The 19,243-nt window shown below is 38.0% G+C and overlaps 1 protein-coding gene across 1 annotated transcript in view; it reads right to left on the bottom strand.

The window, feature by feature from the left end:
- The window catches only part of SEPTIN7 (septin 7), a 235,602-nt gene that overhangs the window by 24,045 nt on the left and 192,314 nt on the right, over positions 1-19,243 (bottom strand). Inside the window, exons 8-9 of the mRNA XM_053715770.1 lie at positions 15,551-15,602; positions 8,343-8,468 (exon numbers count right to left, since the gene is read on the bottom strand). Coding sequence (XP_053571745.1) covers positions 8,343-8,468; positions 15,551-15,602 — 178 coding nt within the window. The remainder of the gene's footprint in view (positions 1-8,342; positions 8,469-15,550; positions 15,603-19,243) is intronic.

The following is a 19,243-nucleotide window of genomic DNA, read 5'->3' as shown; positions in this document are numbered from 1 at the left end:
AAACGGAACCCCTTGAAGAACTGAAAGAACTAGATTTAGACTCCAGGGAGGAGTCAAAGGTCTGTAAACAGGCTTGATCCTAACCAGAGCCTGAACAAATGCTTGAACATCTGGCACAGCTGCCAGTCTTTTGTGTAGTAAGACAGATAAAGCAGAGATCTGTCCCTTTAGAGAACTTGCAGATAATCCTTTCTCCAAACCTTCTTGTAGAAAGGAGAGAATCTTAGGAATTTTTATCTTATTCCATGGGAATCCTTTGGATTCACACCAACAGATATATTTTTTCCATATTTTATTGTAAATTTTTCTAGTTACAGGTTTTCTGGCCTGAACCAGAGTATCTATCACCGAATCTGAAAACCCACGCTTCGATAGAATCAAGCGTTCAATCTCCAAGCCGTCAGCTGGAGGGAGACCAGATTTTGATGTTCGAATGGACCCTGAACAAGAAGGTCCTGTCTCAAAGGTAGCTTCCATGGTGGAGCCGATGACATATTCACCAGGTCTGCATACCAAGTCCTGCGTGGCTACGCAGGAGCTATCAAGATCACCGAGGCCCTCTCCTGATTGATCCTGGCTACCAGCCTGGGAATGAGAGGAAACGGTGGAAATACATAAGCTAGGTTGAAGGTCCAAGGTGCTACTAGTGCATCTACTAGAGTCGCCTTGGGATCCCTGGATCTGGACCCGTAGCAAGGAACCTTGAAGTTCTGACGAGACGCCATCAGATCCATGTCTGTAATGCCCCATAATTGAGTTATTTGGGCAAAGATCTCCGGATGGAGTTCCCACTTCCCCGGATGGAATGTCTGACGACTCAGAAAATCCGCCTCCCAGTTTTCCACTCCTGGGATGTGGATCGCAGACAAGTGGCAGGAGTGATCCTCCGCCCATTGAATTATTTTGGTCACTTCTTTCATCGCCAGGGAACTCCTCGTTCCCCCCTGATGATTGATATATGCAACGGTCGTCATGTTGTCTGATTGGAACCTTATGAATTTGGCCTTTGCTAGTTGAGGCCAAGCTCTGAGAGCATTGAATATCGCTCTCAATTCCAGAATGTTTATCGGGAGAAGAGACTCTTCCCGAGACCACAGACCCTAAGCTTTCAGGGATTCCCAGACCGCGCCCCAGCCCACTAGACTGGCGTCGGTCGTGACAATGACCCACTCTGGTCTGCGGAAGCTCATTCCCTGGGACAGATGGTCCAGGGTCAGCCACCAACGGAGTGAATCTCTGGTCTTTTGATCTACTTGAATCATTGGAGACAAGTCTGTATAATCCCCATTCCACTGTTTGAGCATGCACAGTTGTAAGGGTCTTAGATGAATTCGTGCAAAAGGAACTATGTCCATTGTTGCAACCATCAATCCTACTACTTCCATGCACTGCGCTATGGAAGGACGAGGAACAGAATGAAGCACTTGACAAGAGCTTAGAAGTTTTGATTTTCTGACCTCTGTCAGAAAAATCCTCATTTCTAAGGAATCTATTATTGTTCCCAAGAAGGGAACTCTTGTCGACTGAGACAGAGAACTTTTTTCTATGTTCACCTTCCATCCGTGAGATCTGAGAAAGGCTAGAACGATGTCCGTATGAGCCTTTGCTTTTGACAGGGACGACGCTTGTATTAGAATGTCGTCCAAGTAAGGTACTACTGCAATGCCCCTCGGTCTTAGAACCGCTAGAAGGGACCCTAGCACCTTTGTGAAAATCCTTGGAGCAGTGGCTAACCCGAATGGGAGTGCCACAAACTGGTAATGCTTGTCCAGAAAAGCGAACCTTAGGAACTGATGATGTTCTTTGTGGATAGGAATATGTAGGTACGCATCCTTTAGATCCACGGTAGTCATAAATTGACTTTCCTGGATAGTGGGTAGAATCGTTCGAATGGTTTCCATCTTGAACGATGGTACCCTGAGAAATTTGTTTAGGATTTTCAAATCCAAAATTGGTCTGAAAGTTCCCTCTTTTTTTGGGAACTACGAACAGATTGGAATAAAATCCCATTCCTTGTTCCTTTATCGGAACTGGGTGTATCACCCCCATCTTTAACAGGTCTTCTACACAATGTAAGAATGCCTGTCTCTTTATTTGGTTTGAGGATAAGTGAGACACGTGGAACCTTCCCCTTGGGGGTAGTTCCTTGAATTCCAGGAGATAACCTGGAGAAACTATTTCTAGCGCCCAAGGATCCTGAACATCTCTTGCCCAAGCCTGAGCAAAGAGAGAGAGTCTGCCCCCCACTAGATCCGGTCCCGGATCGGGGGCTACTCCTTCATGCTGTTTTGTTAGCAGTGGCGGGCTTCTTGGCCTGCTTACCCTTGTTCCAGCCTTGCATCGGTTTCCAGGCTGGTTTGGGTTGTGAGGCATTACCCTCTTGCTTAGAGGATGCAGAATTAGAGGCCGGTCCGTTCCTGCGAAAGGGACGAAAATTAGACTTATTTTTAGCCTTAAAAGACCTATCCTGTGGAAGGGCGTGGCCCTTTCCCCCAGTGATGTCTGAAATAATCTCTTTCAATTCTGGTCCAAATAAAGTTTTACCTCTGAAAGGGATGTTAAGCAATTTTGTCTTGGATGACACATCCGCTGACCAAGACTTTAGCCAAAGCGCTCTGCGCGCCACGATAGCAAACCCTGAATTTTTCGCCGCTAATCTAGCTAATTGCAAAGCGGCATCTAAAATAAAAGAGTTAGCCAATTTAAGTGCGTGAACTCTGTCCATAACCTCCTCATATGGAGTCTCTCTACTGAGCGACTTTTCTAGTTCCTCGAACAAGAACCACGCTGCTGTAGTGACAGGAACAATGCACGAAATTGGTTGTAGAAGGTAACCTTGCTGTACAAAAATCTTTTTAAGCAAACCTTCCAATTTTTTATCCATAGGATCTTTGAAAGCACAACTATCTTCGATAGGAATAGTAGTGCGTTTGTTTAGAGTAGAAACTGCCCCCTCGACCTTAGGGACTGTCTGCCATAAGTCCTTTCTGGGGTCGACCATAGGAAATAATTTCTTAAATATAGGGGGGGGAACAAAAGGCATGCCGGGCTTTTCCCACTCCTTATTTACTATGTCCGCCACCCGCTTGGGTATAGGAAAAGCGTCGGGGTGCACCGGAACCTCTAGGAACTTGTCCATCTTGCATAATTTCTCTGGAATGACCAAGTTGTCACAATCATCCAGAGTAGATAACACCTCCTTAAGCAGTGCGCGGAGATGTTCTAATTTAAATTTAAATGTCACAACATCAGGTTCAGCTTGATGAGAAATCTTTCCTGAATCTGAGATTTCTCCATCTGACAAAACCTCCCTCATGGCCCCTTCAGATTGGTGTGAGGGTATGACAGAACAATTATCATCAGCGCCCTCATGCTCTTCAGTGTTTAAAACAGAGCAATCGCGCTTTCTCTGATAAGTAGGCATTTTGGATAAAATATTTGCTATGGAGCTATCCATTACAGCCGTTAATTGTTGCATGGTAATAAGCATTGGCGCACTAGATGTACTAGGGGCCTCCTGCGTGGGCAAAACTGGTGTAGACACAGTAGGAGATGATGTAGTATCATGTTTACTCCCCTCATCTGAGGAATCATCTTGGGCAATTTCATTATCTGTGGCAGTACTGTCCTTACTTTGTTTGGACGCTATGGCACAATTATCACATAAATTTAAATGGGGAGACACATTGGCTTTCATACATATAGAACATAGCTTATCTGAAGGTACAGACATGTTAAACAGGCTTAAACTTGTCAACAAAGCACAAAAAACGTTTAAAACAAAACCGTTACTGTCTCTTTAAATTTTAAACAGAAAACACTTTATTACTGACTATGTGAAAAAGTATGAAGGAATTGTTCAAAAATTACCAAAATTTCACCACAGTGTCTTAAAGCATTAAAAGTATTGCACACCAAATTTCAGAGCTTTAACCCTTAAAATAACGGAACCGGAGCCGTTTTTAAATTTAACCCCTATACAGTCCCAGCTATAGTCTTTGCTGAGACCCAACCAAGCCCAGAGGGGAATACGATACCAATTGACGCCTTCTAGAAGCTTTTCCAGTAATTTTTAGATCCTCACACATGCATCTGCATGCCCTGCTCTCAAAAAAAAAACTGTGCAGTAATGGCGCGAAAATGAGGCTCAGTCTATAACTAGAAAGGCCCCCTGACTGGAAAAGGTGTCTAACACAGTGCCTGCCGTTTTTTAAACGTTCCCCAAGATTATAAATTGCAAATTGTCAGCCTAAATCTGAATAATATGCCCAAATAAAGCAATCGATTTAGCCCATAAAAATGTCTACCAGTTTTTTAGCCCATAATAAGCCCTTTATTCTGTTTGTTTGACTAAGAAAATGGCTTACCGGTCCCCATGAGGGGGAATGACAGCCTTCCAGCATTACATGGTCTTGTTAGAAATATGGCTAGTCATACCTTAAGCAGAAAAGTCTGCTAACTGTTTCCCCCAACTGAAGTTACTTCATCTCAACAGTCCTATGTGGAAACAGCAATCGATTTTAGTTACTGTCTGCTAAAATCATCTTCCTCTCACAAACAGAAATCTTCATCCTTTTCTGTTTCAGAGTAAATAGTACATACCAGCACTATTTTAAAATAACAAACACTTGATAGAAGAATAAAAACTACATTTAAACACCAATAAACTCTTAACCATCTCCGTGGAGATGTTGCCTGTGCAACGGCAAAGAGAATGACTGGGGTGGGCGGAGCCTAGGAGGGACTATATGGCCAGCTTTGCTGGGACTCTTTGCCATTTCCTGTTGGGGAAGAGAATATCCCACAAGTAAGGATGACGCCGTGGACCGGACACACCAATGTTGGAGAAATGGTCTAAGGTATTAGAGCATTTTTAGTATTGCACTATCTTTTGCATAAAACAATGTGTTTAACACCTGCAGATGAGTAAACTACAAAGTCACATTTAGCCCCACTGGTACCTAGCTGAACACATCTGGTGAGCCAACGACACAAAGCAAATGTGTGTAACCACCAATTCCCTGTTAGGTCCCAGTAATGTATTTCTGATCTGCATTTAAATATGTGTTTAAACCATTTTAGAGTATCTAAACACCTCTGAAAACTAGCAAATGACACATGTTCCCATACAGTAAAAGTGCAATATCCTTTCACATTGACAGACGTCTGTATCAATTCCATATTGTGGCCCAGTCAAGTTGAACTGCAGCTTTAGTGTGTAAATTTATAGTAGTATTCCAGCATGTAACAGAAGCAATATTAATTACAAACGATTACACATAAAAAAAGAGTTAATGTGCAGTCAATCTAGTGGTCTTTACTGCTAAACAATCACAATAAAATGTAGATCTGAACAGCCTTTTTTATTCTATATAATATAGAATGTATATGTAACATACATAAAGGATAAAGAATTTTGATGAAGCATAAAACATTTATCTCAGTTAAGATTTGTTTTAAGCATTTAAAAATTTGAAAAGACCACTTACATGCCTTCAACTGTGTCAAATCTAAAAGAACAAAAAACACAAAGACTTAGCATGCTGAATTTAAAAAGCAATTCATTAAATGCTTTATTTGTCAAGATTTAATTTCAAGGATAGCATAAAGGGATCAAGGAAGCAGACGTTCAGCAGCAGATAGGGGGTAAGAGGCAATTAAGGGTGGGTTGTAGATTAGTTAGTAAAGGTGGAAGGGTACAGTACTTATTGTGCTATGTGGGTTATTCAGTCGTGCATTGGTGACAGCTCCATCAGTACACATGCATGTGTATTATTATTCATTTAACAACATTTGCCAATTATTAGTGATTTTACGGATTTTAAAAAGCAAACCCTGCATGTAGAAAATGATGCAATTGTGTTTTATGGTCCACTTATTTTGGAAAGTTAATTCTATTTTTACAGCAACAGAAAAAGCTTGCACAAACGCTACTGGCTAGCTATATGATTTATATAATGCTTTTGTTATGTGTATTATGACATTTCTGGTCATTTTTTTTTTCTTCCTAGAATGCAGCTTGAAAGTAAGAATTTGCTGGTGTTTTAACACTGAATAATACATTCTTGAACGGATATACTAGTTAGTGCAAACATAAAATACTGTAATGAGTTAGAGCAATTTATTATTGCATGGATTCTTGCCACTATATTTTTCATCTCCCACATAAGGGATTTTAAACCCATAGCAAAAGCCCTGCTTGAGAGGTGCAATGCATCAGTGAGCCAATCAGAGCAACCTTATATATTTATATATATATATATATATATATATATATATATATATATATATATATATATATATATATATATATATATATATATATATATATATATATATATATATATATGCGCAAAGGCCAGTACTTAAATATTGACATTTTTATTATAACAATTAATACTTTGCAGCTGGTATAACAAATAATTGAACACAAGCTAGTAATGCATAATGGTGAGCTGTGCTATTTTCTCTACAATAAAATATATCCCATCCATTCAATTTGGGCCAGCAACTTTGGGCACCTATATTGGATTTGTTTAACATGCGATCACTATTTTGGCACAAACACAGCAAGAGGTATAAAACCCATAATATATATTAGATCACAATAAAGAATAGGAGCAGTCACGCTAATCTCCATTAGGCAATGAACGGTTCTAGAGGTTTTAAAGCAATTCATGAACGAACAGAAATTGTGGATTATTTTGAGTGGAAACCATTTTGTGCTATAAGGCTTCAGTTTTCTTTTTGTGAGCTATTTATTTCTGTTGAGGATTGTTTTTTCATTAATATTACTTTTCAATATTACTCTATTTTGTGTAATTAAAAGGAACAAAGTCAGAATTAAACTTTCATGATTCAAGCAGAGCAATTTTAAACAACTTTACAATTTACTTCTATTGGGGGGCTGCACATATAAAATGTGCAGCTACCAATCAGCAAATAGCACCCAGGTGCTATGCCTAACTGGTTAAGCTCTTCAACAAAAGATACCTAAATAATGAAGAAAATTAGATAATAGAAGTAAATTGGAAAGATGTTTAAAATTGTATGTTCTATCTGAATCATGAAAGAAAAAAATTTGGGTTTTCTATCCCTTTAAACACAGTTTATGCAAATTCCAAGATGGATGATGTAACAAACTCTAAACAATCAAATTCAATTTCTATGGGGAAAATGTTTTTTATAAAACCAGAACAAATTATTCTTAGTTTAACTACACCCGACAAAAATAAATAAATAAAAGTTAATTGGAGCAAATGGGCCTCTAATTTAAAAATCAAGGACAATGGACAATGAATATAGTGGCCTGTAGGTGTCACTACATACAAAATGACAACATAGCCACATCATAACCAGTTTTGCTGAACAAACATCCTGAACTTTAACTGGCCTCCACACAAAATCAAAAACAGATCTTTTCACAACAGCAAAAGCAAAGTTCCCAACCATCCATCAGCCTAGACTAAGCATTCCTGAGCAAGCTGATCACTGCTGACGAAGTCGGCCATACCTACACTGTGCATTCTTTTAACTTGGAAGGCATCCCAAGGTCTCATTTTAAAAAGTGCTCCGAATTCATCCCATTTTGAACACATACCAGATTCAGAGATATTTTATTTACCCAATCAAGGCTTAAAAACGTACAAAAGAAGCTAAGAAATAAAGCAACTGCATTGTTAAAAAAATTTTTTTAAAGGATTGTATAAAAGGATATTAAAGTGAGAGTAAATCCTAGCATTTAAAAAAAAATGCTAGAATTTACCATCACTAAAAATAAAGGCCACCTTCATTAAGCAGTTTAAAAAAAATGGCTAGCCAATAGCCGTGTGTGCCTACAGCATAATGCTGATTAGCCCGCACCGCTATTGGCTAAGAGGAAACGTCACCTCCTCTTTTTCTTTAAATGTAAAATTAAAGCTTAAAAACATAAACGTTACACATCATTACTCTGAACATAATGAATTGGAAGTTCTACATTAAAGTTAGTGCATCACTCCTATGATCATTTACGAAAAGAAAAAGGGAGAAAAAAAATAAGAAAAGGAAAAATACAAATTTCCAATAGTCTAACTTCTGCACAAAGTTCACCATTTAAATGTGACCATTGGTTCCTATTGAGCACATCTGTACTACTTGGAGGTGTTGGTGCTATCACGGATGCAAAGGGTATGTGAAATGGAAAATCATGGTGACAGTGACATGACATAGGGTGAGCTTAAAAGAATGGACAACAACACACAGTGAAAAGATGAAAAACAAAATAACTTACAGAACACAGATGTTAATCAAGAAATGAAGTGAAGGACAAGTTGTTACGTTACCTCTGTAGAACCACTTACTTCGTTAGCTGACCTTTGTTTTTATTGTTATCAACACCATTATAAGTCACTGCTGCCAATTTTCTGCTCCTGTAATTCTCATAATGTACGTTATTGGTGACATCCTTAAGATCCTGCATATGGGTTCTGAAAAATAAATCAAGACAGACGCTAACTCATATACATCACCATGTTTTGTCTGCTCTAGACAGTATCTGATTAGATAAAAAAAAATGTATATGCACTTTAAAGGGACACTGTACTAAAACATTTTCTATTATCCGTATGAAAGAGCAGAATTATTCAAAATAAAAATGTGAAATAAAATTTGTTTACATTTACAGAAATGAATAGAGCTGTAAAGTGCTTCCTACTAATGATCACTGGATTAGAGGTACTTCCTGCTAATGATCACTGGATAAGAGGTACTTCCTGCTAATGTTCATTGGCTAACAGATACTACAGTATATTATACTGTTATATTGACAAAGCGGGACATCTATCTTCAAGCTTAGCAAGTAAACACGGGTTTATTTAGGACAAGACCAAGCAATTTAAAAAATATTTGGAAATGTTTCCTTACAGACATTTACAAACGTTCGCGGTTTGTTTGATAAACAAAAGTGGAAATATTTTTTGTAGGCAATTATATATTGCTCTAAAGAGTCAAAAAACATAATTTATGTAAGAACTTACCTGATAAATTCATTTCTTTCATATTAGCAAGAGTCCATGAGCTAGTGACGTATGGGATATACATTCCTACCAGGAGGGGCAAAGTTTCCCAAACCTCAAAATGCCTATAAATACACCCCTCACCACACCCACAAATCAGTTTAACGAATAGCCAAGAAGTGGGGTGATAAGAAAAAAGTGCGAAGCATAAATATAAGGAATTGGAATAATTGTGCTTTATACAAAAAAATCATAACCACCACAAAAAAAGGGTGGGCCTCATGGACTCTTGCTAATATGAAAGAAATTAATTTATCAGGTAAGTTCTTACATAAATTATGTTTTCTTTCATGTAATTAGCAAGAGTCCATGAGCTAGTGACGTATGGGATAATGACTACCCAAGATGTGGATCTTCCACGCAAGAGTCACTAGAGAGGGAGGGATAAAATAAAGACAGCCAATTCCGCTGAAAAAAAATCCACACCCAAAAATAAAGTTTAAATCTTATAAAGAAAAAAACTGAAAATATAAGCAGAAGATTCAAACTGAAACAGCTGCCTGAAGTACTTTTCTACCAAAGACAGCTTCAGAAGAAGAAAACACATCAAAATGGTAGAATTTAGTAAAATTATGCAAAGACCACCAAGTTGCTGCTTTGCAAATCTGATCAACCGAAGCTTCATTCCTAAACGCCCAGGAAGTAGAAACTGACCTAGTAGAATGAGCTGTAATCCTTTGAGGCTGAGTTCTACCCGACTTGACATAAGCATGATGAATTAAAGATTTCAACCAAGATGCCAAAGAAATGGCAGAGGCCTTCTGACCTTTCCTAGGACCGGAAAAGATAACAAATAGACTAGAAGTCTTTCGGAAATTCTTAGTAGCTTCAACATAATATTTCAAAGCTCTAACTACATCCAAAGAATGCAATAATTTCTCCTTAGAATTCTTAGGATTAGGACATAATGAAGGAACCACAATTTCTCTACTAATGTTGTTGGAATTCACAACCTTAGGTAAAAATTGAAAAAAAGTTCGCAACACCGCCTTATCCTGGTGAAAAATCAGAAAAGGAGACTCACAAGAAAGAGCAGATAATTCAGAAACTCTTCTGGCAGAAGAGATGGCCAAAAGGAACAAAACTTTCCAAAAAAGTAATTTAATGTCCAATGAATGCATAGGTTCAAACGGAGGAGCTTGAAGAGCCCCCAGAACCAAATTCAAACTCCAAGGAGGAGAAATTGACTTAATGACAGGTTTTATACGAACCAAAGCTTGTACAAAACAATGAATATCAGGAAGATTAGCAATCTTTCTGTGAAAAAGAACAGAAAGAGCAGAGATTTGTCCTTTCAAGGAACTTGCAGACAAACCTTTATCCAAACCATCCTGAAGAAACTGTAATATTCTCGGAATTCTAAAAGAATGCCAGGAAAAATGATGAGAAAGACACCAAGAAATATAAGTCTTCCAGACTCTATAATATATCTCCCTAGATACAGATTTACGAGCCTGTAACATAGTATTAATCACAGAGTCAGAGAAACCTCTTTGACTAAGAATCAAGCGTTCAATCTCCATACCTTTAAATTTAAGGATTTGAGATCCTGATGGAAAAAAGGACCTTGCGACAGAAGGTCTGGCCTTAACGGAAGAGTCCACGGTTGGCAAGAGGCCATCCGGACAAGATCCGCATACCAAAACCTGTGAGGCCATGCTGGAGCTACCAGCAGAACAAACGAGCATTCCTTCAGAATCTTGGAGATTACTCTTGGAAGAAGAACTAGAGGCGGAAAGACATAGGCAGGATGATACTTCCAAGGAAGTGACAATGCATCCACTGCTTCCGCTTGAGGATCCCTGGATCTGGACAGATACCTGGGAAGTTTCTTGTTTAGATGAGAGGCCATCAGATCTATTTCTGGAAGTCCCCACATTTGAACAATCTGAAGAAATACCTCTGGGTGAAGAGACCATTCGCCCGGATGTAACGTTTGGCGACTGAGAAAATCCGCTTCCCAATTGTCTATACCTGGGATATGAACCGCAGAAACTAGACAGGAGCTGGATTCCGCCCATACCAGAATTCGAGATACTTCTTTCATAGCCAGAGGACTGTGAGTCCCTCCTTGATGATTGATGTATGCCACAGTTGTGACATTGTCTGTCTGAAAACAAATGAACGATTCTCTCTTTAGAAGAGGCCAAAACTGAAGAGCTCTGAAAATTGCACGAAGTTCCAAAATATTGATTGGTAATCTCACCTCCTGAGATTCCCAAACCCCTTGTGCTGTCAGAGACCCCCACACAGCTCCCCAACCTGTAAGACTTGCATCTGTTGAAATTACAGTCCAGGTCGGAAGAACAAAAGAAGCCCCCTGAACTAAACGATGGTGATCTGTCCACCACGTCAGAGAGTGTCGTACAATCGGTTTTAAAGATATTAATTGAGATATCTTTGTGTAATCCCTGCACCACTGGTTCAGCATACAGAGCTGAAGAGGTCGAATGTGAAAACGAGCAAAGGGGATCGCGTCCGATGCAGCAGTCATAAGACCTAGAATTTCCATGCATAAGGCTACCGAAGGGAATGATTGTGACTGAAGGTTTCGACAAGCTGATATCAATTTTAGACGTCTCTTGTCTGTCAAAGATAGAGTCATGGACACTGAATCTATCTGGAAACCTAAAAAGGTTACCTGTGTCTGAGGAATCAATGAACTTTTTGGTAAATTGATCCTCCAACCATGATGTTGAAGAAACAACACAAGTCGATTCGTATGAGATTCTGCTAAATGTGAAGACTGAGCAAGTACCAAGATATCGTCCAAATAAGGAAATACCACAATACCCTGTTCTCTGATTACAGACAGAAGGGCACCGAGAACCTTTGTAAAAATTCTTGGAGCTGTAGCTAGGCCAAACGGCAGAGCCACAAACTAATAATGCTTGTCTAGGAAAGAGAATCTCAGAAACTGATAGTGATCTGGATTAATCGGAATATGCAGATATGCATCCTGTAAATTTATTGTAGACATATAATGACCTTGATGAACAAAAGGCAGGATAGTCCTTATAGTTACCATTTTGAATGTTGGTATCCTTACATAACGATTCAATATTTTTAGATCCAGAACTGGTCTGAAGGAATTCTCCTTCTTTGGTACAATGAAGAGATTTGAATAAAACCCCAGTCCCTGTTCCAGAACTGGAACTGGCATAATTACTCCAGCCAACTCTAGATCTGAAACACATTTCAGAAATGCTTGAGCCTTCGCTGGGTTTACTGGGACACGGGAAAGAAAAAATCTCTTTGCAGGAGGCCTTATCTTGAAGCCGATTCTGTACCCTTCTGAAACAATGTTCTGAATCCAAAGATTGTGAACGGAATTGATCCAAATTTCTTTGAAAAAACGTAATCTGCCCCCTACCAGCTGAGCTGGAATGAGGGCCGCACCTTCATGTGGACTTAGGAGCTGGCTTTGATTTTCTAAAAGGCTTGGATTTATTCCAGACTGGAGATGGTTTCCAAACTGATACCGCTCCTGAGGATGAAGGATCAGGCTTTTGTTCCTTGTTGTGACGAAAGGAACGAAAACGATTATTAGACCTAAATTTACTTTTAGATGGTAAAAAAGTTCCTTTCCCTCCAGTAACAGTTGAGATAATAGAATCCAACTGAGAACCAAACAATTTATTACCCTGGAAAGAAAGGGAAAGCAGAGTAGACTTAGAAGACATATCAGCATTCCAAGTTATAAGCCATAAAGCTCTTATAGCTAAAATAGCTAGAGACATATACCTGACATCAACTCTAATTATATCAAAGATGGCATCACAAATAAAATTATTAGCATGTTGAAGAAGAATAATAATGCTATGAGAATTATGATCTGTTACTTGTTGCGCTAAAGCTTCTAACCAAAAAGTTGAAGCTGCAGCAACATCCGCTAAAGATATAGCAGGTCTAAGAAGATTACCTGAACACAAGTAAGCTTTTCTTAGAAAGGATTCAATTTTCCTATCTAAAGGATCCTTAAAGAAAGTACCATCTGCCGTAGGAATAGTAGTACGCTGAGCAAGAGTAGAGACAGCCCCATCAACCTTAGGGATTTTGTCCCAAAACTCTAATCTGTCAGATGGCACAGGGTATAATTGCTTAAAACGTTTAGAAGGAGATTTAGAAACCTTATCTAAACGTTTAGATTTAGTATCAAGAGGACCAGAATCCTCAATTTCTAATGCAATTAGGACTTCTTTAAGTAAAGAACGAATAAATTCCATTTTAAATAAATATGAAGATTTATCAGCATCAACCTCTGAGACAGAATCCTCTGAACCAGAAGAACCATTATCAGAATCAGAATGATGATGTTCATTTAAAAATTCATCTGAAAAATGAGAAGTTTTAAAAGACTTTTTACGTTTACTAGAAGGAGGAATAACAGACATAGCCTTCTTAATGGATTTAGAAACAAAATCTCTTATGTTATCAGGAACACTCTGAGTATTAGATGTTGACGGAACAGCAACAGGTAATGTAACAGTACTAAAGGAAATATTATCTGCATTTACAAGTTTGTCATGACAAACAGTACAAACAACAGCTGGAGGAACAGATACCATAAGTTTACAGCAGATACACTTAGCTTTGGTAGCTCCAGCACCAGGCAGCGATTTTCCAGAAGTATCTTCTGACTCAGTTTCAACGTGGGACATCTTGCAATATGTAATAGAAAAAACAACATATAAAGCAAAATTGATCAAATTCCTTAAATGACAGTCTCAGGAATGGGAAAAAAATGCCAGTGAACAAGCTTCTAGCAACCAGAAGCAATAAATAATGAGACTTAAATAATGTGGAGACAATAGTGACGCCCATATTTTTTTAGCGCCAAAAATGACGCCCACATTATTTGGCGCCTAAATGCTTTTGCCGCCAAAAATGACGCCACATCCGGAACGCCGACACTTTTGGCGCAAAAGAACGTCAAAAATGACGCAACTTCCGGCGACACGTATGACGCCGGAAACAGAAAAAAAATTTTGCGCCAAAAAAGTCCGCGCCAAGAATGACGCAATAAAATGAAAAAGTCAAATTTTAAGGTAAGAAAAAAAATGATTTATTCATATGCATCATCCCAAATATGAAACTGACTGTCTGAAATAAGGAATGTTGAACATCCTGAGTCAAGGCAAATAAATGTTTGAATACATATATTTAGAACTTTATAAAAAAGTGCCCAACCATAGCTTAGAGTGTCACAGAAAATAAGACTTACTTACCCCAGGACACTCATCTACATGTTGTAGAAAGCCAAACCAGTACTGAAACGAAAATCAGCAGAGGTAATGGTATATATATAAGAGTATATCGTCGATCTGAAAAGGGAGGTAAGAGATGAATCTCTACGACCGATAACAGAGAACCTATGAAATAGACCCCGTAGAAGGAGATCATTGAATTCAAATAGGCAATACTCTCCTCACATCCCTCTGACATTCACTGCACGCTGAGAGGAAAACCGGGCTCCAACCTGCTGCGGAGCGCATATCAACGTAGAATCTAGCACAAACTTACTTCACCACCTCCATAGGAGGCAAAGTTTGTAAAAACTGATTTGTGGGTGTGGTGAGGGGTGTATTTATAGGCATTTTGAGGTTTGGGAAACTTTGCCCCTCCTGGTAGGAATGTATATTCCTTACGTCACTAGCTCATGGACTCTTGCTAATTACATGAAAGAAATAACATTTTGTTTCTCATCTAACAAAGAAATAAAACAGCATTTGTTCATTTGGTTTATTTTGGTAATAAAAGAAGAAGAAAAATAACGGTTATTCATTTGATAAACTATAAATATTGCACATCTACCTTTCCATAGGAAAAACCCCCCAAAAAAACGATAATATTCCTTTGAGATGGATGTGGCAATAGTTTAAAACTATGCATAAAACTGTTAACAGCTCAAAATCAGTATTACTTTCAAAGTGAATGTAAACGGTCCCATTTAACAGATCTGGAAAGTTAGCATTATTTTAGATGGAGTTTAATTCTTCAGTCGTAATGAAGATGCACTTATTTTTGTGAGCTATTCGGACTGTTCTGAGCTCTAACCATCTCGCACTCACACATTTCTCTTTTTTAGCTAGAGCGCTGCTTGGAGAATGGTTCAAACTGTTAGCTCAAAATAAAAAAAAGACGAAGTGGGCAGCCGGAGCATATTTGAATTTCAACGCTACATTAAAAAGTAAGTTCTAGTGCATCTTCATTGCAACTGATTAATTAAACTCCATCTAAAATATTGCTAATATTCACACACACAAATGAACAGCTTTAACAAACTTTTTCATGCAAAAAATAATTGTTAAATTAAAATAATTAAATAACTTTTATAATGCATTACACAAATGTTAAAATATTTTATTGGTCTTTTTAAAGCCATTTCATGCTCTCAGTGCCTCAGATAGGTCCTAATAAGTTAGCTACCTTCAGAGAGAAAAAAAATACATAGGCAAAAACTAGAACCATAAAGGTCTGATGTTACCCCTTACCTTATCAACATGTTTCGCAGAATAGTAAAATCACAGTGCTCACTGTTTTCAACTGATAAAAAAAGAGAGAGAAAATGTTAAAGACCAAACTCAAACTGATTCTGTATAACTGAATTATATAATAATTACAATTATTAGAACATCAATTTTGCAAGGTCTAAAACTGAATATTATATTTAATAAAGTGTTCACTTCAACTGCAATAAAAAATACAAAGTCTGCCAAAACATAAGTGTCATGAAGACCTCATTTTAGAATGCCAGGGGTTAATTTTTTTCCCTCCTCTTTTTGTGCCCTGCTATTTACAATTTCTTATAACTATCAAAAAAAAGACAAGGTTTTTGGGAAGAATGTTTTTTATTACGTACATCTGGTTAAACACCAGAAGGGACAATAGACATCTATATGATCTTCTCACTACGGTGATCTTTATGGACAAAGATGTCAACAAAGAGTGACAGAAGACAGTGTCCTCTATCAAGACAGAGCTAAGGTCAATTAGAGTTGAAACTCTATGATATCTTAAGACATGTTTTGGTCACTTTTATGTTACTTCATGACCAAATATGATAATAGAAGTACATTAGAAAGTTGTTTAAAAGCATATGCTCTATCTGAATCATGAAAGAAAACATTTGAGTTTCAAACCCCTTTAATGGGGAAATCAGCAAAATAATATTGCCATTCTACATGGGAGGCTGCGAACATCAGTGTAAGTGACAATCTTTTCTTGCCAAGCTCCCTTAAAACAGATACATAAGTTAATACAGTATCAGGTTCTGTTATTTTACTCCTTTCTATTTTAAACTGTTGCTTTGCGTACATTTGTGTTTTATTAATTCCCTTTTTTATATAAATGCACTGTGACTCTCTTTGCTCATAATAAACATGCTTTTATTAATTTTGCCAAATTATGTTTTGGGATTTTTAATCTGCTAGTTTTCCTTAGGATTTCCCATATAATAATCTTAAAGGACCATTAAACCACATTTAAACAACGCATAAAATGTGTCATGATTACAAGTGAAACATCATTGCAATATACATTCATTATTTATTGTGCAGCCTTTAGTTGTAAAATACATCCAAAAAATATGTTTGTATTTCCCAGGAAGGCTTAGGTTAATTTTTGTGAGCTTTTGTTTACTTTTCCCTCACTTTCTAAGCTTCTATGGTATCACATGCTTTTAAAAGGTGCCTTATCAGTTTTGCATCAACAATCATGATAGGCAAATCATTCTTTGTAATAGTAACCAAGTTGAATCAGTGCTAAACCACCTTAAAAGGGACACTGAACCCATTTTTTTTATTTCATGATTCAGATAGAGCATGCAATTTTAAGCAACTTTCTAATTTACTGCTTTTATCAATTTTTCTTCATTCTCTTGGTATCTTTAATTGAAAAGCAAGAATGTAAGTTTAGAAGCCGGCCCATTTTTGGTTTCGCAACTTGGGTTGTTCTTGCTGATTGGTGGATAAATTCACCCACCAATAAAAAAGTGCTGTCCGGGGTCTGAACCAAAAATTGACTGGCTCCTTACCTTGGATGCCTTCTTGGTGAAGAAAAATTGATAATAGGAGTAAATTAGAAAGTTGCTTAAAATCGCATGCTCTGATCTGAATCATGAAAGAAAAAAAATTGGGTTCAGTATCGCTTTAAGGGAATACAAGAGGGCAGGCTACCCCAGTCTGCACATGTGCAAAAACATAATTTATGTAAGAACTTACCTGATAAATTCATTTCTTTCATATTAACAAGAGTCCATGAGCTAGTGACGTATGGGATATACATTCCTACCAGGAGGGGCAAAGTTTCCCAAACCTTAAAATGCCTATAAATACACCCCTCACCACACCCACAAATCAGTTTAACGAATAGCCAAGAAGTGGGGTGATAAGAAAAAGTGCGAAGCATATAAAATAAGGAATTGGAATAATTGTGCTTTATACAAAAAAATCATAACCACCACAAAAAAGGGTGGGCCTCATGGACTCTTGTTAATATGAAAGAAATGAATTTATCAGGTAAGTTCTTACATAAATTATGTTTTCTTTCATGTAATTAACAAGAGTCCATGAGCTAGTGACGTATGGGATAATGACTACCCAAGATGTGGATCTTTCCACACAAGAGTCACTAGAGAGGGAGGGATAAAATAAAGACAGCCAATTCCTGCTGAAAATAATCCACACCCAAAATAAAGTTTAACAAAAAACAAAAGCAGAAGATTCAAACTGAAACCGCTGCCTGAAGAACTTTTCTACCAAAAACTGCTTCAGAAGAAGAAAATACATCAAAATGGTAGAATTTAGTAAAAGTATGCAAAGAAGACCAAGTTGCTGCTTTGCAGATCTGGTCAACCGAAGCTTCATTCCTAAACGCCCAGGAAGTAGATACTGACCTAGTAGAATGAGCTGTAATTCTTTGAGGCGGAGTTTTACCCGACTCAACATAGGCAAGATGAATTAAAGATTTCAACCAAGATGCCAAAGAAATGGCAGAAGCTTTCTGGCCTTTCCTAGAACCGGAAAAGATAACAAATAGACTAGAAGTCTTACGGAAAGATTTCGTAGCTTCAACATAATATTTCAAAGCTCTAACAACATCCAAAGAATGCAATGATTTCTCCTTAGAATTCTTAGGATTAGGACATAATGAAGGAACCACAATTTCTCTACTAATGTTGTTGGAATTCACAACTTTAGGTAAAAATTCAAAAGAAGTTCGCAACACCGCCTTATCCTGATGAAAAATCAGAAAAGGAGACTCACATGAAAGAGCAGATAATTCAGAAACTCTTCTAGCAGAAGAGATAGCCAAAAGGAACAAAACTTTCCAAGAAAGTAATTTAATGTCCAATGAATGCATAGGTTCAAACGGAGGAGCTTGAAGAGCTCCCAGAACCAAATTCAAACTCCAAGGAGGAGAAATTGACTTAATGACAGGTTTTATACGAACCAAAGCTTGTACAAAACAATGAATATCAGGAAGAATAGCAATCTTTCTGTGAAAAAGAACAGAAAGAGCAGAGATTTGTCCTTTCAAAGAACTTGCGGACAAACCCTTATCCAAACCATCCTGAAGAAATTGTAAAATTCTCGGTATTCTAAAAGAATGCCAAGAAAAATGATGAGAAAGACACCAAGAAATATAAGTCTTCCAGACTCTATAATATATCTCTCGAGATACAGATTTACGAGCCTGTAACATAGTATTAATCACGGAATCAGAGAAACCTCTATGACCAAGAATCAAGCGTTCAATCTCCATACCTTTAAATTTAAGGATTTCAGATCCGGATGGAAAAAAGGACCTTGTGACAGAAGGTCTGGTCTTAACGGAAGAGTCCATGGCTGGCAAGATGCCATCCGGACAAGATCCGCATACCAAAACCTGTGAGGCCATGCCGGAGCTATTAGCAGAACAAACGAGCATTCCCTCAGAATCTTGGAGATTACTCTTGGAAGAAGAACTAGAGGCGGAAAGATATAGGCAGGATGATACTTCCAAGGAAGTGATAATGCATCCACTGCCTCCGCCTGAGGATCCCGGGATCTGGACAGATACCTGGGAAGTTTCTTGTTTAGATGAGAGGCCATCAGATCTATCTCTGGGAGCCCCCACAATTGAACAATCTGAAGAAATACCTCTGGGTGAAGAGACCATTCGCCCGGATGCAACGTTTGGCGACT

Source organism: Bombina bombina, chromosome 5, assembly GCF_027579735.1.
Source record: "Bombina bombina isolate aBomBom1 chromosome 5, aBomBom1.pri, whole genome shotgun sequence".
Classification (NCBI taxonomy): domain Eukaryota; kingdom Metazoa; phylum Chordata; class Amphibia; order Anura; family Bombinatoridae; genus Bombina; species Bombina bombina.
This window is presented reverse-complemented; position numbering and strand designations above follow the sequence as displayed.